This window comes from Macaca nemestrina, chromosome 7 (assembly GCF_043159975.1).
Source record: "Macaca nemestrina isolate mMacNem1 chromosome 7, mMacNem.hap1, whole genome shotgun sequence".
Lineage (NCBI taxonomy): Eukaryota > Metazoa > Chordata > Mammalia > Primates > Cercopithecidae > Macaca > Macaca nemestrina.
This window is the reverse complement of record NC_092131.1, coordinates 101,486,908-101,510,335: the sequence shown is the minus strand read 5'-3', so window position 1 is coordinate 101,510,335 and position 23,428 is coordinate 101,486,908. Positions and strand designations below refer to the sequence as shown.

The 23,428-nt window shown below is 51.7% G+C and overlaps 3 protein-coding genes and 1 pseudogene across 6 annotated transcripts in view; 3 read left to right on the top strand and 1 right to left on the bottom strand.

Annotated features, from left to right (window-relative positions):
* Positions 1–9,824, top strand: part of LOC105488311 (semaphorin 4B) — a 43,525-nt gene extending 33,701 nt beyond the window's left edge. For all 3 annotated transcript variants that reach the window (XM_071100674.1, XM_071100673.1, XM_071100675.1), the window contains 10 exons: positions 838–949; positions 1,223–1,336; positions 1,470–1,621; positions 3,422–3,603; positions 3,698–3,848; positions 4,827–5,037; positions 5,139–5,254; positions 5,519–5,685; positions 7,751–7,841; positions 8,102–9,824. In XM_071100674.1, the coding sequence (XP_070956775.1) occupies positions 838–949; positions 1,223–1,336; positions 1,470–1,621; positions 3,422–3,603; positions 3,698–3,848; positions 4,827–5,037; positions 5,139–5,254; positions 5,519–5,685; positions 7,751–7,841; positions 8,102–8,836 (2,031 nt within the window). In that variant the 3' untranslated portion in view covers positions 8,837–9,824. The remainder of the gene's footprint in view (positions 1–837; positions 950–1,222; positions 1,337–1,469; positions 1,622–3,421; positions 3,604–3,697; positions 3,849–4,826; positions 5,038–5,138; positions 5,255–5,518; positions 5,686–7,750; positions 7,842–8,101) is intronic.
* LOC105488310 (uncharacterized) lies at positions 9,032–9,824 on the top strand (annotated as a pseudogene).
* Positions 9,825–10,419: 595 nt separating this feature from the next.
* Positions 10,420–14,360, bottom strand: LOC105488309 (calcium and integrin binding 1). The gene is made up of 7 exons (XM_011752226.2): positions 14,046–14,360; positions 13,881–13,915; positions 12,402–12,510; positions 11,543–11,693; positions 11,283–11,401; positions 11,106–11,194; positions 10,420–10,675 (listed from the first exon to the last, which is right to left on the bottom strand). Exons 1-7 carry the CDS (start codon positions 14,094–14,096, stop codon positions 10,654–10,656), a joined length of 576 nt encoding a protein of 191 aa, XP_011750528.1. The 5' UTR covers positions 14,097–14,360; the 3' UTR covers positions 10,420–10,653.
* A 111-nt stretch (positions 14,361–14,471) lies between these two features.
* Positions 14,472–22,971, top strand: LOC105488305 (GDP-D-glucose phosphorylase 1). 2 transcript variants are annotated; one of them, XM_071100679.1, is made up of 4 exons: positions 14,472–14,605; positions 14,730–14,804; positions 18,402–18,458; positions 20,838–22,971. In XM_071100679.1, the coding sequence occupies exon 4, from the start codon at positions 20,847–20,849 to the stop codon at positions 22,002–22,004; it is 1,158 nt and encodes a 385-aa protein (XP_070956780.1). In that variant the 5' UTR covers positions 14,472–14,605; positions 14,730–14,804; positions 18,402–18,458; positions 20,838–20,846; the 3' UTR covers positions 22,005–22,971. The 2 variants fall into 2 exon arrangements, with proteins under 2 accessions (XP_070956780.1, XP_011750520.2); XM_011752218.3 differs by having other exon boundaries at positions 14,478–14,804.
* The last annotated feature ends 457 nt before the right edge of the window (positions 22,972–23,428 follow it).

The following is a 23,428-nucleotide window of genomic DNA, read 5'->3' as shown; positions in this document are numbered from 1 at the left end:
CCCACCCAGGCCTTGGTGCCCTCTCCTGCTTCTTCCAGCATCTCTCCCTCTCCTTTGCTTGATTCTCTTGTCTTATCTTGTACACCCCCTCCTCAGCACACACCCCTAGCAGAGGGTGGCATTTGATGCTGTGGGTTGCAGCCCAGCTTTGGGGTCAGACATGCCTGGGTTTGAATCACATTGCTGCCCCTTCCAGGCTCACATCATTTTCTTTTTCTTTTTTTTTTTTTTTTTTTTTTTTTTGAGATGGAGTCTTGCTCCATCGTCCAGGCTGGAGTGCAGTGGCGCGATCTCGGCTCCCTGCAAGCTCCACCTCCTGGGTTCACGCCATTCTCCTGCCTTAGCCTCCTGAGTAGCTGGGACTACAGGCGCCAGCCACCGTGCCTGGCTAATTTTTTCTATTTTTTAGTAGAGACGGGGTTTCACAATGTTAGCCAGGATGGTCTTGATCTCCTGACCTCGTGATCTGCCCACCTCGGCCTCCCAAAGTGCTGGGATTACAGGCGTGAGCCACCACGCCCTGCCAGGCTCACATCATTTTCTAAGCCTCACCTCCTCCGCCAGGTGGGTCTGATAACGTGTCCCACATCGGGTCACTGTGAGACAGTGCGGCCCTGTGTCTGGTGAGGCCTCTCTGGAAGCCGACTGTCCGGGTTCAAACCCTTCGGCCCCGTGTCCTGGGGGAGCAGGACAGCCTCCCTGACACCTGACCCCTTCTGTCCCGCACACCTCACCTGCCTGTAGAGTTGCTTTCTCCTGCACACCTCTCGCTTTCTCACCAAGCCCGCTGCTCATTCCCTGGAGTGCCCCTGAGCCCGTGTGTCCACCCTCCTGCAGAACGTGGAGAACTTCACCCTGGCAAGGGACGAGAAGGGGAATGTCCTCCTGGAAGATGGCAAGGGCCGTTGTCCCTTTGACCCGAATTTTAAGTCCACGGCCCTGGTGGTTGGTGAGTGTTAGGGGCAGGCTGGGTTCATTGAAGTTCCATGTGGGGGCACGCAGGGCCAGAGGGCTAGTTCTGGACAGGCTGGGTTCATGCCATGCTTATTTCCAAGGGCACAGAATGGCCATGGGCTTGCCTGGGGTTTGGTTTTTCCAAGTTCCAGCTTCCTTCTCTGCCCACCACAGGCAAAATGGGCAGTGCTGGGGTCACTCTGGGTCCTGAGCAGGGAGAAGGGGCCGTGCTGAAGAGCCCGTTCCCATGGGAATGTTTTCTTGGCAGATGGCGAGCTCTACACTGGAACAGTCAGCAGCTTCCAAGGGAATGACCCGGCCATCTCCCGGAGCCAAAGCCTTCGCCCCACCAAGACTGAGAGCTCCCTCAACTGGCTGCAAGGTGAAGTCCTCTTGCCACCACGCAGAGGGCAGGGATCCTGTTCACTGGGCCCTAGAAGGGGGCCCTTTCCCCCAGCAGGGCCTGTCTCCAGGATTTCTGGGCTGACTCTGAGCTCCTGACCCGGTCCCTACAGACCCAGCTTTTGTGGCCTCAGCCTACATTCCTGAGAGCCTGGGCAGCTTGCAAGGCGATGATGACAAGATCTACTTTTTCTTCAGCGAGACTGGCCAGGAATTTGAGTTCTTTGAGAACACCATCGTGTCCCGCATTGCCCGCATCTGCAAGGTGAGGGGAATGGGGCCACAGAGTGGCCACCCTAGGGACCTCAAAGGCTCCACAGCTGCAAGATCACCCACATCCATGCATGGCCTTTCCCATCCGCCAGGGGGTACAGCTTGGCTAGCAGCTTTTCTCTCTCACCTTTTAAATTAAAATATCTTACTACTTTTTTTTTTTTTCTTTTTAGACAGGATCTTTGCTTTGTCACCCAGGCTGGAGTGCAGTGGCACAATCATGGTTCACTGCAGCCTCGACCTCCTGGGCTCAAGCAATTCTCCTACCTCAGCCTCCCGAGTAGCTGAGACTACAGGTGTGCGCCCACACACCCAGCTAATTTTTGTATTTTTTGTAGAGATGGGATTTTACCATGTTGCCCAGGCTGATCTCAAACTCCTGGGCTCAAACGATCCACCCACGTCGGCTTCCCAAAGTGCTGGGATTATAGGCATGAGCCACTGCACCCAGCCATTTTTTTTTTTTTTTTTTTTCACTTAAAAAATGTGAAAATAGCTGGGCGTGGTGGCTCACACCTGTAATCCCAGCACTTTGGGAGGCCGATGTGGGTGGATCACCTGAGGTCAGGAGTTTGAGACCAGCCTGGCCAACATGGTTAAACTCCATCTCTACTGATAATACAAAAGTTAACTGGGTGTGGTGGCACATGCCTGTAATCCCAGCTACTCGGGAGGCTGTGGCAAGAGAATCCCTTGAACCTGGGAGGTGGAGGTTGCAGTGAGCCGAGATTGTGCCATTGCACTCCAGCCTGGGTGACAAAGCAAGACTGTCTCCAAAAAAAAAAAGAAAAAAAGTGAAAATAGAGAACTGTACACACAAAAATCGCTTACAAGATGAAGAGGCACTGTAGCATCAGCTGGAGGGCACAGACCCCAGAGGCCAGCTGCCCAGGTTCAAACCCTGATGGCCTAGGATCTTGGGCAAGTCCTCACCCCCTCGGTGAACAGTTTCCTTGCCTGTTAAATAGGAATAATAACACTGACCTCAGAGTTGTTATGTGAATTAATTTAATTAATCCACGTAAAGCTCTTAGAAATGTGGTGGGCAGTGACTAAATGTGAACTATTAGTGTTATCACCCTACCACCCCAGCACAAGAAGGAGTCACTGTTAACATTTTAGAATGCTCTCTCATCTTTTTTTTTTTTTTTTTTTTTTTGGCATATGTGTAACTGTGTATTTATTTATTTTTTATTTTTTCCTTTTTGAGACAGGGTCTCACTTTGTCACCCAGTCTGGCATGCAGTGGTGAGATTTCACTGCAACCTCCACTGCCCAGTCTCAAGCAATCCTCTCACCTCAGTGCCTCATGTAGCTGGGACTACCAGCATGCACCACCATGCTCAGCTAATTTTTTTGTATTTTTTAGCAGAGACAGGGTCTCAAACTCCTGAGCTCAAGTGATCCATCCACCTTGGCCTCCCAAAGTGCTGGGATTACAGGCATTAATAATATAAGTATGGTCCCGACCTTGTGCTTATATTATTAACTCACTCATGAACATGGCATTAGGCTGTATTGGGGTCCTTTGGCTTCCTTGTTTGCTCAGCAGTGAATCGCAGCCTCCTTTCCATATTTAGGAAGGCTCTGCTTGGTCACGTTAAGGACCATCCTCCTGATGGACGTGTACACTGCCTCCAGGTCTTCTGACTTTAGATGGAAGTTGGTCCTGGCCTTCTCCTGCCCTTCAGTCCTGGTGTCTGGGGTGGGTCCATCAAAGCAGTCCTGTGCCATGCATCCCCGTCATGGCTCAGCGTGTGCCTAAGCCCAGCCCTTCCGCCTCTCCCTCCAGGGTGATGAGGGTGGAGAGCGGGTGCTGCAGCAGCGCTGGACCTCCTTCCTGAAGGCCCAACTGCTGTGCTCACGGCCCGACGATGGCTTCCCCTTCAATGTGCTGCAGGACGTCTTCACCCTGAGCCCCAGCCCCCAGGACTGGCGTGACACCCTTTTCTATGGAGTCTTCACTTCCCAGTGGTAGGGTCCCCAGACGCTGGAGATGGAAGGGTGAAGGGTGGCTGGGGCTGGGGCCCCCAGGGCTCCTGGGTTAATCTGATTATTTCCTCTGCAGGCACAGGGGAACTACAGAAGGCTCTGCCGTCTGTGTCTTCACCATGAAGGACGTGCAGAGGGTCTTCAGTGGCCTCTACAAGGAGGTGAACCGTGAGACGCAGCAGTGGTACACCGTGACCCACCCGGTGCCCACACCCCGGCCTGGAGCGGTGGGTACTGGCTCCCTGTACCCAGAAGGGGTGCTAGGAAGATGTGGGTCCCCACACCATGCTGGAACCAAGGCTGCCTAGCCTCGGGCAGATCACTTGGCTTCTCTGAATCTGTTTTCTCGTCTTTAATATGGGACATAGGCCCAGGCCTGCTTTGTCTACTGGGTTAGAGGTAACTATGAATGTTAGAATGTCTTCAGTTCTGTTTCAGGATACAAGCGTGTCCCCATCAGGGCGCTTGCTGCGGGCTGCTACAATCATCTCTTCACTTGGTCCTCTCCCTTACTCAGCTGCAAGCTGCTTATTTAATTATCAAGTGACCGAATGGGCAAGCTGTGGGGAAATAGTGCTTTCTTCCTCCCTTCTAGCCTAACGGGCTACCCTGAAAGCAGACCTTGAGACAAGGATAGATGTGCCAGATAGTTTATTAGGGAGGTGATGCCAGGAAGCAGCATGAAGGAATAAGAAGGTTGAGAGGAGGAGGGAGGGAAACCAAAAGAGGGTGTGTCAGCGAGCCGTTGTTGCTGTGGGCAGCTGGAGTTGGGTCCCGCTGGAGCCCCTGACAGATGGTGTGGAGCACCTCTCAGAATTTCAGGAAGCCCCAGGTGGGGCAGGAAGGAACTGCCGACTGTGCTGGGGCGCTCTGCCCAGCCAGGGCTTCCTGAGAGCACTGGTGAAGGGTGCGGAGGAGCAGGGAGTGTGGTCCTGGTTCTTGAGGCCCCTGGGCATATGAGGCTGGGGTGGTAGGTGGGGAGGAGGCACAGCAAGGAAGCCCTCCAAGCACTCGGTTTCCCCATACCCTGGGCTTTGTCCTTGCTCCCTCAGACGTGCACACCGGCTCTGTAGAGCACTGCCAGGGATGTACCCTGGCTCCGGGCCGGGGGACAGACACTGCTACTGTCCACTGGGAACCAGGGCCCCCATCCTGCCTGCTGCCCCCAGGTGTGGCTGGCCTCATGCCGCTGCTTTCTCCTCTAGTGCATCACCAACAGTGCCCGGGAAAGGAAGATCAACTCGTCCCTGCAGCTCCCAGACCGTGTGCTGAACTTCCTCAAGGACCACTTCCTGATGGACGGGCAGGTCCGAAGCCGAATGCTGCTGCTGCAGCCCCAGGCTCGCTACCAGCGCGTGACTGTACACCGCGTCCCTGGCCTGCACCACGCCTACGATGTCCTCTTCCTGGGCACTGGTAAGTGTCTGCAGCCCAGCAGGCTCAGGAAGGGGTGCACGTGACCAGTGGGTCATGGGCGGTGGGGTCCACCCTGGGCCTGAATCCTGTCCACACCCCAGGTGACGGCCGGCTACACAAGGCGGTGAGTGTGGGCCCCTGGGTGCACATCATCGAGGAGCTGCAGATCTTCTCATCGGGACAGCCTGTGCAGAATCTGCTCCTGGACACCCACAGGGTGAGCAGGCCAAGGAGGAATCCTGGCAGGGTGCTTGGGGGGGTGCCCTCCATGAGCACCAAGCAGTCCCCACCCAGCTTCTCCTCCCTTGCCTCAGCAGGATGGAAAGATACAGGATCCAGTCATGAGCTATTAGAAAGTGGGGTCGCCGGTTACATAGCAGGCCTCTTGGGGGTGGCTCTGGAAGGCATACGAGCTGGGTGGCCATGAGCAATGGCCCTGGCTGCCCATGCCCGCTTCTCATCCCCGTGTCTGGCTGTGCAGGGGCTGCTGTATGCGGCCTCACACTCGGGCGTAGTCCAGGTGCCTGTGGCCAACTGCAGCCTGTACCGGAGCTGTGGGGACTGCCTCCTCGCCCGGGACCCCTACTGTGCTTGGAGCGGCTCCAGCTGCAAGCACGTCAGTCTCTACCAGCCTGAGCTGGCCACCAGGTGAGCATTCCCAAAGGCCCCTTCTCATCTGTCCAGCGCTGCACAGGTGGCTTCAGAGCACCATCCTGGGCCCTCCTCGGGACTGCCACATGGCCTTATTTATGTCCACTGTCTCAGCATAATTATTAATTAGCTCTCCTGCTTCCTCCCAAGTGCAATTCAGACAAGAAGTTATGTGTTTGTCTTGGCTACCTGTGAAATGAGGACATGATTTGGTTATGTATGAAGTACCACAACTTTGAAAAGCCTTGCAGAAAAAATGTGGATTAGCGTGTGAACGTGCTTTAGTAATAGTAGGGCTATGAAACAGTCCGTTAACAAACCCAGTAAAAATTGGTTTCAGAATAACCTATTTGGGTTATAAAATGTTCATTTAGAAAATAGGGATGAACACAAACAAAAACTACCCCTTATCCCACCACCTAGAGAGAATCACAGTGAGATTTTGATATATTATCCTCTCAGATTTTACTACATGTGTGTATAGAAAACAAAAATCATTTTATTTTGTTTTATTTTATTTTATTTTACTTCATTTCATTTTTTTTTTTTTTTTTTTTTTGAGACAGAGTCTTGCTCTGTTGCCCAAACTGGAGTGCAGTGTCGCAATCTCAGTTCACTGCATCCTCTGCCCCTGGGTTCAAGCGATTCTCCAGCGTCAGCCTCCCAAGTAGCTGGGATTACAGGCGCCTGCCACTACACCTGGCTAATTTTTGTATTTTTAGTGGAGGCAGGGTTTCATCATGTTGGCCAGGCTGGTCTCGAGCTCCTGACCTCAAATGATCCACCCACCTTGGGCTCCCAAAGTGCCGGGATTACAGCCATGAGCCACCGTGTCTGGCCAAACATTCATATATTTTATATAACATTGGGAACTCTCCTGTTTGTAGTGTTCTTGCTTCACATATGGATACACCTGGTGTCAGTTTTTACAAAAACCAAGTGACGGTGCGTATGCCAGGAGGGACACCCCAGAATGTTAATTGTCATGATCACTGGCTGGTAGATGCTGTGATTTTTGTAGTGTTTTCATCTTTCATGCCTGGTTGAGTTATCTGTCTCCTGAGTGTATCCAGAATTACTGTCCTTTATTTTTTATTACACGGATAAATGCATGTGCATTGTTTTTAAAAAAAGATGAGAACACATCAAAAAAATTTTTAATTAAAAAAAAAGAAAAAGAGAGAGAGATTTATACATACAGATCCCAGCTGTCCTTCCAATATTTTTCTGAGGGTACATACTATTTTTTATTATTATTATTATTATTTTTTTTTTTTTTTTTTTTTTTGAGACGGAGTCTCACGCTGTTGCCCAGGCTGGAGTGCAGTGGCGCGATCTCGGCTCACTGCAAGCTCCGCCTCCCGGGTTCCCGCCATTCTCCTGCCTCAGCCTCCTGAGTAGCTGGGACTACAGGCGCCCGCCACCGCGCCCGGCGAATTTTTTGTATTTTTAGTAGAGACGGGGTTTCACTGTGGTCTCGATCTCCTGACCTTGTGATCCGCCCGCCTCGGCCTCCCAAAGTGCTGGGATTACAGGCTTGAGCCACCGCGCCCGGCCTATTATTATTTTTTGAGACAGGGTCTCTCTGTGTTGCCCAGGCTGGAGTGTAGTGGTGTGATTACAGCTCACTGCAGCCTTGACCTCCTGGGCTCAAGCGATCCTCCAACCTCAGCCTCCCAAGTAGGTGGAACAACAGGCGTGCGTCACCATGCCTGGCTAATTTTTCTATTTTTTGTAGAGATGGGGTCTCGCCATGTTGCCCAGGTTGTCTTGAATTCCTGGGCTCAAACGATCTACCAGTCTTGGCCTCCCAAAGTGCTGGGATTACAGGTGTGAGCCACCGTTCCCGGCCACTGAGGTTACATACTGTTTATGTAATTAAGGGAAGTGTTATCTTAGCTTTGACTTGAAATAATGTGTAGACAGAGGAGATGCTGACTCCTGTGGGTGGGGAATCAGCTCAGGAAAGGCCCTTGCCCAGGCCCAAGTCTGCAGTGAGGGGTGAGGGAATGCGGGCTCAGCGGACTTCCTGGCCAATCCCAGAATTCTCTCTGGTCCTCAGGCCATGGATCCAGGACATCGAGGGAGCCAATGCCAAGGACCTTTGCAGCATCTCTTCGGTTGTGTCCCTGTCTTTTGTACCAACAGGTGAGGTGTCCCCTCAAAAGGTAGAGGAGAGAGGTGGGGACAAGTCTTCTTGGAAGGCTCCCCCAGGCACAGATGTTGTAAATGCCTTTCCTCACATCCTCACCCCCTACCCCTGTAAGCAGGTCCCCAGGAAGACTGAGTCCTGGGGTCCCCAGAGTTGCCCATCATGGTACCAGGGGCATAGCCCAGAGGGAGGCAGGGGAGCTTGGAGCTACTGTGGACACTGGCACCTCCCTACCCCATGCCTTTTCTGCCTGCAGGTGAGAAACCATGTAAGCAAGTCCAATTCCAGCCCAACACAGTGAACACTTTGGCCTGCCCACTCCTCTCCAACCTGGCGACTCGACTCTGGCTGCACAACGGGGCCCCTATCAATGCCTCGGCTTCCTGCCATGTGCTACCCACTGGGGACCTGCTGCTGGTGGGCACCCAACAGCTGGGGGAGTTCCAGTGCTGGTCGCTAGAGGAGGGCTTCCAGCAGCTGGTAGCCAGCTACTGCCCAGAGGTGGTAGAGGACGAGGTGGCAGACCAAACAGATCAGCGTGGCAGTGTACCCGTCATCATCAGCACATCGCGTGTGAGTGCACCAGCCGGTGGCCAGGCCAGCTGGGGTGCAGACAAGTCCTACTGGAAGGAGTTCCTGGTGATGTGCACACTCTTTGTGCTAGCCGTGCTGTTCCCAGTTTTATTCTTGCTCTACCGGCACCGGAACAGCATGAAAGTCTTCCTGAAGCAGGGGGAATGTGCCAGCGTGCACCCTAAGACCTGCCCTGTGGTGCTGCCCCCCGAGACCCGCCCACTGAATGGCCTAGGCCCCCCTAGCACCCCACTTGATCACCGAGGGTACCAGGCCCTGTCAGACAGCCCCCCGGGGGCCCGAGTCTTCACCGAGTCAGAGAAGAGGCCACTCAGCATCCAAGACAGCTTCGTGGAGGTATCCCCGGTGTGCCCCCGGCCCCGAGTCCGCCTTGGCTCAGAGATCCGTGACTCTGTGGTGTGAGAGCCGACTTCTAGAGGACGCTGCCCTGGCTTCGGGGGCTGTGAATGCTCGGAGAGGGTCAACTGGACCTCTCCTCCGCTCTGCCGTTCGTGGAACATAACCGTGGTGCCCAGCCCTTGGGAGCCTTGGAGCCAGCGGGCCTGCTGCTCTCCAGTCAAGTAGCGAGGCTCCTACTACCCAGACACCCAAACAGTCATGGCCCCAGAGGTCCTGGCCAAATATGGGGGCCTGCCTAGGTTGGTGAAACAGTGCTCCTTATGTAAACTGAGCCCTTTGTTTAAAAAACAAAATGTGAAACTAGAGAGGAAAGAGACAGCATAGAATGCAGCGCACACGGCCGCTCCAGTTCCCAGGGGCGCTGGGGATGCTTCCAAAGTGGTTGAGACAGAGTTGGAAACCCTCACCAACTGGCCTCTTCACCTTCCGCCTTATCCTGCTGCCACTGGCTGCCCTGTCTCACTGCAGATTCAGAACCAGCTTGGGCTCCGTGCGTTCTGCCTTGCCAGCCGGCCGAGGATGTAGTTGTTGCTGCCATCATCCTACCACCTCAGGGACCAGAGGGCTAGGTTGGCACTGCGGCCTTCACCAGGTCCTGGGCTCGGACCCAACTCCTGGACCTTTCCAGCCTGTATCAGGCTGTGGCCACACGAGAGGACAGCGTGAGCTCAGGAGAGGCTTAGTGACAACGTATGCCTTTCCCTCAGAATTCAAGGAAGAGACTGTTGCCTGCCTTCCTCCATCTTAGCGTGAGAACCTGTGTGTCCCTTCCCACCACATCCACCCTCTCCATTTTTGAACTCAAACACGAGGAACTAACTGTGCCCTGGTCCTCTCCCCAGTCCCCAATTCACCCTCCATCCCTCACCTTCCTCCACTCTTAAGGGATATCAACACTGCCCAGCACAGGGGCCCTGAATTTATGTGGTTTTTATATGTTTTTTAATAAGATGCACTTTATGTCATTTTTTAATAACGTCTGAAGAATTACTGTTTAATCCTGGCTCTTCCTCTTCAAGGATAGTTGCTTTTTGAGGTTGGTCTAGTTCTCTGAGTTCTGAGGGGTTCTGAACCTTCCCTGTGCAGGGTCCAGTGAGCCAGAGTCAGCCTAGCCTGGCCAGCAACATCTCCCTGTGGGGCAGCTCTGAGGTGGGGAACTTAAGCCACTGATAGGCAGAGGCAGGGGGTTCATTGCATTTACCTCAACCCCTTTATTCTGCATCCCCAATTCAGTTTAGCAAGGGTAGGGACACAAGGGTTGGGATGGGATGGGATGGGGGCCCTTTGTTAAAGTTTTTAATTTTTCAAATCGTGCAGTAAAATAGACTTTATTGATGTACGGTTCTTTACATCTTGACACCTGCAGAGACTCATCTAACCACCACCCCAATCAGGATACAGGAGAGTACCACCCCTCCTGCTGCCCCTTCATCCTCACACCCTCCCACGGGGACAGCCAGCATGGGTGTGGCTTGACTTCCCACTGGCCCCTGCTCCATATGCTGCTTATTCCTAGGATGATCGAAGGCTCCTAGAAGAGAAGTCCAGTCCTTCCTCACACCATGTATCTCATATCACACACAGGGTCAAACTTCTAAACCTTTATTACTGATTAGTACAAACACAAACGGAGCAATGACAATGGTAGTGAGGAGAGGCCCTGACAAGGAGGGCTACCCCTGCCCGGGGTGAGGCTGCACAGTGCCAGCTCCAGGCTGGGCCAGCGTGGTCTGCGCTGGCAACACAGGCTTGATCTTGGCCACAGCTCAGCAGTAGAAAGGTTCTTGGACAGGGTGCCAGGACACATGCTGGGGCTGCTGTCACAGGACAATCTTAAAGGAGCTGAACAAGAGAAAAGGGGTGGGTTTTCTGCTGGAAGAGGAGGGTAGGGACTAAACCCAAACTTGACCCCCCTTCTCCCTTTAGACCCTTCTTTGGAACGAACTGTGTCCCGTGTGTCAGCCCACTCTGGAAGAACTCCCTGAGACATCCAGAGGGAGCTTTCTGGACCCACACACAGGGTCAGAGCTTCTAAACCGTTATTACTAATTAGTACAAACACAGAGCAATGACAATGGCAGTGGCAAGGGGAGAGGCCTTGACAAGGAGGGCTGCCCCTGCCCGGGGAGAGACTGCCAGCTTAGCCGGCCCTGTGTGTATGGACTGGGGCTTTCTCTCACCCTGGCACCACCTCCTGTAGCAATGTCCTAGGCCCAGAGGCAGCAAATCGGGACCTGCAGGTACCCAGAATGCAGGGGCACCACTGTCATACCTGGCAAAGTCTGGAGAACGGGAGATGACGTGCTGGAACTCAGAGAGGTTGATGGTTCCATCCCTGTCAATGTCAGACTCCTCCAGGATCTGGGAAAGGGAGAGTTTCAGGCCAGAGCCCCAACCCCTCCCTCCCACTCCCAGGCCCAGCTGGGGCAGGGCCTGTTCAGCTGCTCACATTGTCAATGAGCTGCTTCATCTCAGATGCACTAAGCCGTGTGTCCTCACCCTCTCCCGTGAGGCAGTTCACCAGCCGGCTCAGGTCTTCTCTGTTCAAGGTTCCATCATCATCAAAGTCTAGAGAACAGACACAGGAAGCCAAAAGACACGGTTGGGAGGGGCTCTGAGGTTCCACAAGCACGCCATTTCCCAAGCAGGGCCACCACAAAGCCCATGTGGGAAGGGGTGGTGTCCTGCCGGGCTGCTCCTGGTTCTCACCGAAGATGCGGAAGGCATAATGGGACTTGATGTCCGGCGTGGCTGTGTCACTGAACACACTGAGGAGGTCCAGGAAGTCCTCAAAGCTAAGGCTGTCTCTGGTTGGGGAGGTGGAGAAGACCCTGCAGATTCGCTCCTTGAAGGGGTTGGCCTAGGAGAACAAACGCCACAGGATGTGGCCCAGGTCACACACTCATTAAACCCTACCAGAAACTTGAGAGAGCAGGTCACAGGACCGGCACCAGGGAGCTCAGGCTCGTGGGGGTGAACGGTCAGTGCTTTGGGGCCAACATGAAGGGCAGTGGGGGCACAGGAAAGCAAACTGACCCAGTTAGGGAAAGGACTGATATGGCTTCCTGGGAGTCAAGTGTTTAACCCAAAGGCAGGTCACATACAACATAAGTGTGGGCAGAGAGGGAAGAAGTCATCCTAAACAAAGGGAACGAGATGGGCTGGTTATTTTAAAACACAAATATTTAATTGAACAACTATTGTGTTACAGGCACTGGGCCAGGCCCTTTGCACAGATATTTTGCAGCAGCCCCACGGAGTGGCAATCAGCCTCTAGAACAGGGTTCCTCAAACTTTAATAAGGTAACTCAACTCCTCTTAAGGGATAAAACTTCTCTGAACTTCCAAGATTATGTTCTAGAATCCCCATTTGAAAAGCACCATTCTAGATAATTCTGCCAGGTGATTTTGGTCAAGTCCTTGTCCCCAGAAAATTAGAACTAAGCAGAAAAATGACCAGAATGGGGCCCAGTGACCCCATGATCTCAAAGCTAGTGGCAGATGGAGTTAGGGGGTCTAGCAGGGAGGGAGTGGTGGGAGAGGTGTCAACGAGGGGAAGCGCTTGCACCTTGAGCTCTGGAAGGCTGAGAATCTGCTCGAAGGGCACTTGTGCCAGAAGTGACTGCTCCACGCTCCGCTGCTCCTGGGGAAGCAGCTCACAAAACCGCCTGTGGGCTCTGGTAGAGAGAGGGGAACTGTCGGTGTTCTCAGCGATCGGTTTCCCTGTGTGTTCATTCCCACTCCTTGCCTGCTGCTCATTATCAACCAGGTGAGGAGCTAAAACCACATGCACAGAACTTCCGAGTCATCAGGCAACAGTAAGCAAAAGGACATGTCACAAGGCAGTACAGCCTAGGAGTCTTTTCTTGCAATAAGTATTTACTGAGCATCTACTATGTGCTGGGCACCGATTCTAGAGATCCCTGAGGGATGAAGAGTTGGGGAAAAGGCCAGAAGTTGGCCCTAAAGAACTGGCCAGGCATGGTGGCTCACACCTGTAACCCCAGCACTTTGGGAGTCCAAGGCGGGCGGAGCATTTGAGGTCAGGAGTCTGAGACCAGTCTGAGCAACATGGTGAAACCCCTTCTCTACTAAAAATACAAAAATTAGCTGGGCATGGTGGCAGTTGCCTGTAATCCCAGCTACTCAGGAGGCTGAGGTAGGAGAATCACTTGAACAAAGAGGCAGAGGCTGCAGTGAGCCGAGATCGTGCCCCAGCACTCCAGCCTGGGTGACAGAGCGAGACTCTGTCTCAAAAAAGAGAGAGAGAGAAAAAAAAAAAAAAAAAAAAACAGGGAGAAAAGAGCACAACCAAAAATCTCATTCTTACCATCACTCCAGGGATCTCTTGCCCTCAAAGCCTCCTTTTTAGCAGCTACCCTGAACTGTCCTCCTCGGCCTCCGCCTCCTTCCCATGAGATTATCTTTGCCGCAGGAAGCCCAGGCACCTCCTCACTCAAAGTGCCCTGGCCTGCATAAAATCTGGCAAAAGGGCTTCCAGCCCAAGTTCAAATCCATTTACTCAAGAGTGTTGTCTTAAGCAGTTACCAAACCTTTCTGAACCTGTTTCATTGTCCAATACCTCTCTCCTAAAGATTAAATTAGGTAATGCAGGCAACAATGTAGCACAGTCCCTGGCACATGGTGAGTGCTCAGAAAGCGATAACGGTTACTGTATTATTCAGGTAAAGTTGGGAGAAAGAGCCAGGCTCCCCAAGGCTTCTGTGGTTTAGCCACCGGGCAAGGTCGGCCCCTGCCGGACTGGGGCAGGAAGTTCGGCAGTGCTGAAGCTAGTGGAGCTCAGGGTCAGAGAGCCTAACTTTTCCTGGAGGCTGTGAGGTGGCTCCGCGGTGCCACGCTGGGGCCTCAGGCGAGGGCGGGGAGGGCGTGCCGGGAGAAGGGCGCAGCCCGGGCTGGGTCTCCTGGCCTCCAGCTCCCGGTCCTCTGCAGACCTCAGGCCAGCCCCCGCCCCTCCCTTGGGACGGCGCCCCCGAAGCTGTCTCTAGAGGATCCCGGGGTCGGAGGCGGGGTTCAAGGCAGCACTTACAAGAGGATCTCCTGCTTCGTCAGGAACGTCAAGTCCTGGAAGGCAAAGCGAGAGCTGGCATTAGCGGACCGCTGGGAGGCCGCGGCCGCCCCGCAGCCCGCTCCGGACCCGGCTCCGGGGAACAGGCCCGCACACGAGCTCCCTAGGGCCAGGCGTCCCGCGCACCTGGTACTCGGCCAGCAGCTCCTTGGACAGGCGACTGCCCGAGCCCCCCATCTCCCCGCCGCGCGCACAGCTCCGCCAACTCGCCTAGAGACGCAGACAACTTTCTCACTTCCGCCCTTGGGCCGCGTCACTGCCCGGTCCCCGCGGCAACCGCTCCTGGGGCCACCACCCCCGGGCCCGCCCCGTCCTAAAAGCGCCCAGGCGTTCCCAGCCGGGTTTGGCAGGCGAGCCGCCGGCTCCGACAGGTCCCTGGCGAGCGGGAGGCGGGGCCCTGGGAGGGGCCCGACGCTCCGGGGCGGAGCCCAGGACTCACGGCCCCGCCTCCGGGGTGGGCGGGGGCGGGCCACGCCGCGCGCGTGCGTGCTGGCTGCGTATGCGTCACGGGAGTCGTGACCTCGCTGTGGCCCCGGCAGCGGCTGCAGGGGAAGTCGCGAGGTCCATCCGCTTCGGCTGCAGTAGGTGGTGGCGGCGGCTGCCCTGGGTGCGGTCCCGTAGGAGCGTCTGAGAAGTCACTGGAGCTAGCGTTTCCGGGAAACCTGGAGACTCGCTGAGTGGCCGAGGTCGTCGGCTGCCCCTCTGCCCAGCAAGGGCTTTTCTAGATGTTATCATCAGGCAATCGCTGCACCTGTCGCAGCCCCCAAGCCACCTCTTCCAGAAGTAACCATAACCTTGCTTCATTCTTAGGCTATTTACTGAGGACCCACTGGATGTGAAGCACTGTGCATAGTTTTCTTCGATTGTTGCAACATCCCTTGCAAGGTAGGTTCCCATTTTACAAAGATGGAAATACGTAAGTCCAAAGCGTTTTAGTGATTTTTCCGGGCTCAGGCATTTAGAAGGTGATCGGTCCAGTCCAAGGCACCTTTAAAGGCGCTCCACTGCTCTTGTCTTCATTCCAGCTGACCTGCTGTCCTTTTGACCCCATCTCACCCCTAGGCTGCTGACCCGTTTGCTCTTGTCCCCTCTTAACCTCTAGAACAATGTTTGGCACATAGTAGGCTTTCAGTAAATATTATCGAATGCATAATAAATGAATGAACGTATACTACTGCAAAAGGTAAGGATTCCAAACTGCTGGGAGGAGGAAGTGGAGGTTGTTGGTCAGGCTGGGATTAATTCTTGATCCTTCCAATCCATTATACTTGCTGATCTTTGTAAAGTCTAAATCTGAGCATGTTAATCTCAGTTTATAATCATTAAATGGTTAAAAACCCAAATCCTGGCCCTCTGTAACTGGACTTGCTCCTATTGGCTCTCTGTGTTTCAGCCACGTTGGGCCCTCAGTCCCTCTTCCATCTTATCCTCAGGGAAGCCTTTCCTGACTCCCTAGACTGCCTAGGAATCTACTTTACACTTGAAGAATACCCATTGCTTCTCCTTGGCAGCATGTGTTTAATAAGACCCACTGTATTAATATGTACATTCCATCACTGTAGAAATATTCAAGGCCAGGCGTGGTGGCTCGTGCCTGTAATCTCAGCACTTTGGGAGGCTGAAGCAGGCGGATCACTTGAGGCCAGGAGTTCAAGACCAGCATGGCCAACATGGCAATACCCCATCTCTACTAAAAATACAAAAATTAACCAGGCGTGGTTGAACCTGGGAGCTGGAGGCTGCAGTGAGTAGAGATTGTGCCACTGCAGTCCAGCCTGGGCAACAGAGTGAGACTCTCTCAAAAAAAAAAAAAAAAACAAACAAAAAAAAAAAACCTAGGGTATAGACTCATCCCAAGCTGATCATTTTTCTCTTAATAGCAGACTCTTTCTGTCCAAGAAGGAGTTAGTCTTCTGTTAGTAAAAGCTTAGGCAAAAAGCAGGAAGCTGTCATTATGTCTCCTGTACTAAATAGACCTTGTTTGCCTCTTACAAGCCAAGGCGAATACCTGGACTGCATGGTAGTAAGTATCTCTCTCTCTCTCTCTTTTTTTTTTTTTTTGAGACAGAGTTTCACTCTTGTTGCCCAGGCTGGAGTTCAATGGCATGATCTTGGCTCACCGCAACCTCTGCCTCCCAGGTTCAAGAAATTCTCCTGCCTCAGCCTCCTGAATAGCTGGGATTACAGGCATGCGCCACCACACCTGGCTACTTTTGTATTTTTAGTAGAGATGGGGTTTCTCCATGTTGGTCAGGCTGGTCTCAAACTCCCAACCTCAGGTGATCCGCCTGTCTTGGCCTCCCAGAGTGCTAGGATTACAGGCGTGAGCCACTGTGCCCGGCCATAAGTATCTCTTTATAGTGAAGACATGAGAGTCAGCTTTGTGCCTGGTGACTAGCTATGATCTAGATCTCTCAGCCACTTCACTTGACTCTGAATCCTTCATGGAACAACCTTCTGGTTTTCATTTTGCTTCCTGATTCATTTTGTACACTGACCAGCCAGCAAGAACCTTTTGTGCCATTTGGCACATTTCTTATTGTAAATTATTATTATTTTTCAGATAGAGTCTCACTCTCACCAGGCTGGAGTGCAGTAGTATGATCTCGGCTCACTGCAACCTCCGCCTCCCGGGTTCAAGCAATTCTCCTGCCTCAGCCTCCCGAGTAGCTGGGATTACAGAAGTGCACCACCCAGCTAATTTTTGTATTTTTTTAAATAGAGATGGGGTTTCACCATGTTGGCCAGGATGGTCTCGATCTCCTGATCTCGCGATCCGCCTCCCTCAGCCTCCCAAAGTGCTGGGATTACAGGCATGAGCCACTGCGCCCGGCCTCTCATGGTAAATTATTAAATGCACAGTCTGAATCATCTGGTAGTCCTTGGTGAATCTGGTTAGCATATTGTCCCTCCTGTACCTGATCAACTCTTGGTACAGTGATAAAACTGAACTGCTGATATACTTCTATTTTTTATTTTATTTATTTTTTTGAGACAGAGTCTCACTGTGTCACCAGGCTGGAGTGCAGTGGTGCGATCTCAGCTCACTGCAACTTCCGCCTCTTGGGTTCAAGCGATTCTCCTGCCTCAGCCTCATGAGTAGCTGAGATTACAGGCGCCCACTACCACACCTGGTTAATTTTTTTGTATTTTTAGTAGAGAGGGGGTTTCACCACATTGGCCAGGCTGGTCTTGAACTCCTGACCTCGTGATCCCCCACCTTGGCCTCCCAAAGTGCTGGGATTACAGGCGTGAGCCACCGTGCCCGGACTTCATTGTAATTTTCTTTTTTTCCTTTTTTTTTTTTTTTTGAGATGGAGTCTCACTCTGTCACCAGGCTGGAATGCAGTGGCATAATCTCAGTTCACCACAACCTCCACCTCCCAGGTTCAAGTGATTCTCCTGCCTCAGCCTGCCCAGTAGCTGGGACTACAGGTGTGCACCCACCACGCCCAGCTAATTTTTGTATTTTTAGTAGAGACAGGGTTTCACCATGTTGGCCAGGATGGTCTCGATATCTTGACCTCGTGATTCACCCACGTCAGCCTCCCAAAGTGCTGGTCTAGGGATTACAGGTGTAAGCCACCGCACCCAGCCCCTCATTGTGATTTTGATTTGCCTTTCCTTATTAATGATGTTAAACATCCCAAATGTGCTTGTTGGTCATCTTTATATCTTATATGAAAAAATGTCTAAGATTATCTTTTTTTTTCTCCTTGTTTTGGTTTTGTTTTATTTTTATTATCTCATTTTAAATTTTTTCACCTGTTAGATAAGATTCTCTTTTAATAGACACTATATTAGTCATGCCTGTGGTCCCAGCTGCTTGGGAGGCTAAGGTGGATAGATTGCTTCAGCCTGGGAGGCAGACATTGCAGTAAGGTGAGAATAAGATACTACATTTTATCATCAAAATTATGCTTAGCTTCACTTTTTTTTTTTTTTTTTTTTTGTGTCTTTTACTTTGCAGCTCCAGCTGAAAGGATTAGCTTCACTTTTAAACATTTTTGGCCAGGCGCGGTGGCTCACACCTATAATCCCAGCACTTTGGGAGGCCGAGGTGGGTGGATCACCTGAGGTCAGGAGTTTGAGACCAGCCTGGTGAAACCTAGTCTTTCCTAAAAATACAAAAATTAGCTGGGCGTGGTGGCACACACCTGTAGTCCCAGCTACTCAGGAGGCCGAGGCATGAAAATCACTTGAACCCAGGTGGCGGAGGTTGCAGTGAGCCAAGATCATGCCACTGCACTACAGCCTGGCTGACAGAGTGAGATTCTGTCTTTAAAAAAAAAAAAAAAATTGACCATCTTAACCATTTCTAAGTGTATAGTAGCGTTAAGCACATTCACGATGTTGTGCGGCAAATCTCCAGAATGTTTTCGTCTTGCAAACTAAGCCTCAGTACCCATTAAACTTAGCTTGACTTTTGATATGTAATTTTTTATGTGTTTTCTGTTTCCTTTCTGTTTTATTAACATGAAGTTTCTGGACCAGCAGAGCTGAAGGAACCCAAACTTGGACTGAAGTGACCTTGCTAAGGTAATGCCTTCTTTTGACATCCTACCCGGGCCAGTGGCAGACCCCTCTCCCTGACAATGCTGGGTCCAGGGCCCCAGGCAGCCAGGGGAAGATGAAGACAGGCACTAATTTCCCCCTTGAAGGGTTGGCCCTGGGCACTTACACACACATTGGTGCCATCCTCACCCAAATGTTTCTATGCATGACCAGTTGGAATCACTATGGAACATGGAAAAGCTTTTCCCACAAAAGAAGTTGTCATCTTTGAAACCCTGAGCACTCTCATGCATTGGAACTCAGCTATGATTTTCTGGAGGGCAGTTTGATGGTGTGTATTAAAAACCTGAGCCATGGGAGTTTGAGACCGCCTGAACAGCATAGCAAGTCCCTGTCTCTACCAAAAATAAAACAAAACAAAACCAAAACCTGAGCCATGGACCTACTCTGACCCAGTGGTATATCAGGATTTTATTTTAAAGGAAAATAAAAACGTGACGTGTTCAATGATGAGTGTGTGAGTGTATAGGATGTTCATTGCCACATTGTGTATAATAGAATGAAACTAGCTACAACCTATATAAACAACAGTTGAAGATTGGTTTAAAAGTCAAGATCCATCTATGTATGAAAATGAAGCTAAACAAAAATTGTGATTTTTCCTTAGGCATTGTAACAAAGGGTTATAGTTTATCTTTATTTTTTCTCCATTAAAAATTTACTCAATATATGTAATTTTTAGAAAGAAAAAAATAGTTTATATATATGAGACATAAAATGTGTGTGTGTCTGTGTGTGTGTGTGTGTGTGTATTAGTCTATTCTCACGCTGCTATGAAGAAATACCCGAGACTGGGTAATTTATAAAGGAAAGAGGTTTTATTGACTCACATTCTGCAAGGGTGGACAGGCCTCAGGAAACTTACAGTCATGATAGAAGGGGAAGCAAACACATCCTTCTTCACATGGCAGCAGCAAGGAGACGTGCAGAGCAAAGAGGGAGGTAAAGCCCTTTGTAAAACCATCAGATCTCATGAGAACTCACTGTCATGACAACAGCATGGAGGTGACCGCCCCCATGATTCAATTACTTTCCACTGGGCCCCTCCCATAACAAGTGGGGATTATAGGAACCACAAGGTGAGATTTGGGTGGAGACATAGCCAAACCATATCTATCTATCTATCTATCTATCTATCTATCTATCTATCTATCTATCTATATATTTTTTGAGACAGAGTTTCGCTCTTACTGTCCAGGCTGGAATGCAATGGCGCAATCTCAGCAGTGCCCGGTGGCACATGCCTGTAGTTCCACATACTTGGGATGCTGAGGTGAAAGAATCCCTTGAGCCTGGGAGGTCCAGGCTTCAGGGAGATGTGTTCGCACCACTGCACTCCTGCCTGGGTGACAGAGTGAGAACCTGTTTCAAAACAAAATAGGCCGTGGCTGGGCGCGGTGGCTCACGCCTGTAATCCCAACACTTTGGGAGGCCGAGGCTGGTGGATCACCTGAGGTCAGGAGTTCAAGATCAGCCAGACCAACATGGTGAAACCCTGTCTCTATCAAAAATACAAAATTAGCTGGCCATGGTGGCAGATTCCTGTAATCCCAGCTACTTGGGAGGCTGAGGCTGGAGAATCGCTTGAACCTGGGAGGTAGAGGTTGCAGTGAGCCAAGATAGCACCATTGCACTCCAGCCTGGGTGACAGAGTGATAAGTAAATAAATAGGCCAGGCGCGGTGGCTCAGGCCTGTAATCCCAGCACTTTGGGAGGCCGAGAGGGGAGGGTCATCTGAGGTCAGGATTTCAAGACCAGCCTGGCCAGTGTAGTGAAACCCTGCCTCTACTAAAAATACAAAAATTAGCCGGGCCTGGTGGCGGGTACCTGTAATTCCAGCTCCTCGGGAGGCTAAGGCACGAGAATCACTTGAACCCGGGAGGTGGAGGTTACAATGAGCCAAGATCGCGCCACTGCCCTCTAGCCTGGACAGAGTGAGACTGTGTCTCAAAAAAAAAAAAAACAAATATCTGGGCATGGTGGCTCATGCCTATAATCCCAGCACTTCGGGAGGCCAAGGCGAAGGGATCACTCGAGGTCAGAAGTTCAAGACCAGCATGGCCAACATGGTGAAACACCATCTCTACTAAAAATACAAAAATTACCCAGGTGTGGTGGTGCCTGCCTGTAACCCCAGCTGCCCAGGAGGCTGAGGCGGGAGAACCGCTTGAACCCGGGAGGCGGAGGTTACAGTGAACCGAGATCACTGCCACTGCACTCCAGCCTGGGTGACAGAGTGAGACTCCATCTCAAAATAAATAAATAAATAAATAAATAAATAAAATTAAAATGTCTAGAAGTGGGTTACCATCATGTGTTTTTCACCTTTTATGATTATTTTAGGTCAGCTCTATGGCTCTTCCACATGATTCAAACGAAACTTCCTATTTGCTACCTCCAAACAATGAGGACTGGGACCGGCAAGCCATTCCTGACTTTGTTTATGGGCAGAAGGATCTCATGGCAGAAGGGATTCAGTGGCCAAGGAATGCACCTGGCGTCCTGGAAGCTCTGCCACAGTCTCCGTTTGATGCTGCACTCTGCTCTGCCTGGAAGCAGCGGGTGGAGCTGGGGCTGTTTCGCTACCGCCTACGGGAGCTACAGACACAAATCCTCCCTGGTGTGGTGGGTTTCGTGGCTCAGCTGAATGTGGAGCGTGGTGTGCAGAGGAGGCGCCCTCAGACCATCAAGAGCGTGAGGCAGGCATTTGACCCTGAACAGTTCAACTTCAACAAGATCCAGCCCGGAGAAGTCCTCTTCCGTTTGCACCGGGAGCCTGATCTCCCTGGGACTCTCCTGCAAGAGGATATCCTTGTGGTGATCAACGTCAGCCCCTTGGAGTGGGGCCACGTGCTGCTGGTGCCTGAGCCTGCCCGCGGGCTCCCCCAGCGCCTGCTGCCCGGTGCACTGAGGGCAGGGATTGAGGCTGTACTGCTGAGCTTACACCCGGGCTTCCGTGTGGGCTTCAACAGCCTGGGAGGCTTGGCCTCCGTGAACCACCTCCACCTACATGGCTATTACCTGGCCCACAGACTGCCCGTGGAGCAGGCGCCAAGCGAGCCCCTGGACCCTGGAGGCCATTTGCATCTGCTCCAGGGCCTCCCAGCTCCGGGCTTCCTCTTTTACACTCGTGGGCCAGGGCTGGACTTGGAGTCCTTGATATGCAGGGTATGTCGGGCCACTGATTATCTGACTGACCATGAGATTGCACATAACTTGTTTGTGACCCGGGGAGCTCCGCCAGGAAAGACATCACCTTCCTCAGCCCTCACAGGGGTCCGAGTAATTCTGTGGGCCCGGAAGTCCTGCTTTGGGATAAAGGATGGTGAGGCTTTCAACGTTGCCCTCTGTGAGCTGGCTGGGCACCTCCCTGTCAAAACATCCCAGGACTTTAGCAGCCTGACAGAGGCAGCTGCTGTGGCCCTCATTCAGGACTGTCGGCTGCCCCCATCCCAGGCAGAAGAGGTACAGGCAGCACTGGTGGCCCTGATGTCCCAGAAAGAGCAATAATACTTCTGGATGTATTTATGTTCTTTTCTTCTTTTCTTTTGAGATAGGGTTTCACTCTGTCACCCAGGCTAGAGTGCAGTGGTGTGATCCGGGCTCACTGGAGCCTCGACCTCTGGGGTGGAAGTGATCCTCCCACCTCAGCCTCTTGAGTGGCTGAGGCTACAGGCATGCACCACCACACACCTGGCCAACTGTTTTTTAACAATTAGGTGATTTTGTATTTTTTTTACATAGACAGGGTTTCACCATGTTGCCCAGGCTGGTCTTGAACTCTTGGGCTGAAGCAATCCTCTCACCTCAGCCTCCCAAAGTGCTGAGATAACAGGAGTGAGCCCTTGCACCTAGCCTGGATGTATTTCTTTTCTTTCTTTTTTTTTTTTTTGAGACAGAGTCTCGCTCTGTCACCTAGGCTGGGATGCACTGGCACGATCTCGGCTCACTGCAACCTCCACCTCCAGGGTTCAAGTGATTCTCCTGGCTCAGCCTCCCGAGTAGCTGGGACTACAGGCTCCTGCCACCACGCCCGGCTAATTTTTTTGTATTTTTAAAAGAGAAGGGTTTCACTGTGTTGGCCAGGCTGGTCTTGAACTCCTGACCTCAGGTGATCCGCCTGCCTCGGCCTCCCAAAGTGCTGGGATTACAGGCGTGAGCCACCGCGCCCAGCCTGGATGTATTCACTTTTTACCTGATGAGTCCCTTTCCAGAGCGCTGCCCATCATGGTCATTTGGACATTTATTTTCATGGCTGCCTTCTCACCTATCTCAGCCTAAGAAGAAGGATAAAGAAAGAACTAATAATGATCTTTTTAAAGGGGAGCTGATAATGGTCTCTTTAAAGGGGAGAAAGCCTAGAAAAATTCTACTGAGTCAGACTTCATGAATGTATCTGCTGCCTCTCCCCGTTCTTGATCAAGCCCCAGTGGTGTTAAAAAGGAGTGTGTGTGACAGTTACACACTCCCGACTTTATATTTGGACTTTGTCTTTCTTTGATATCAAATGTTAGCAAGGTGATAGTGCATGTGCCTCCAGCATTGAGCTGCCATTTCTGTTCTCAGCCTCTCCGTTTATTCCCCTTTGCTCACCACTTATTTTTATTTCTTCATCCCTTCTTTCCATTTAGCCCTGCTCCACCCAAATGCCCCCCTCTACTTTCCCGGCCACCTTGAGCTTTCCTCTAGCCCCCAACACTGAGTTGAATGCTCTTCACTGACATCATCTGATATAAAAACAGTGTCGTCACAATTTCCCAGGTGCATGTCTTTTTTTTTTTTTTTTTTTTTTTTTTTTTTTTTTTTTTTGTAAGGCTGGGTGCAGTGGTGCAATCACAGCTCACTGTAGACTGGAACTATTGGGCTTAAGCTACCCTCCCACTTCGGCCCCCTGAGTAGCTGGGATGACAGGTGTGCACCATCACACCTGGCTA

What these genes read in the sequence shown, in the direction of transcription:
- LOC105488309 (XM_011752226.2), bottom strand. Translation starts at nt 14,096, where the DNA reads ATGGGGGGCTCGGGCAGTCGCCTGTCCAAGGAGCTGCTGGCCGAGTAC. An exon ending in ACGAAGCAGGAGATCCTCTT is followed by an intron (nt 12,511 to 13,880) that starts GTAAGTGCTGCC and finishes TCTCTCTACCAG; the next exon opens with AGCCCACAGGCGGTTTTGTG. An exon ending in TCAGCCTTCCAGAGCTCAAG is followed by an intron (nt 11,694 to 12,401) that starts GTGCAAGCGCTT and finishes TTGTTCTCCTAG; the next exon opens with GCCAACCCCTTCAAGGAGCG.
- LOC105488305 (XM_071100679.1), top strand. Translation starts at nt 20,847, where the DNA reads ATGGCTCTTCCACATGATTCAAACGAAACTTCCTATTTGCTACCTCCA.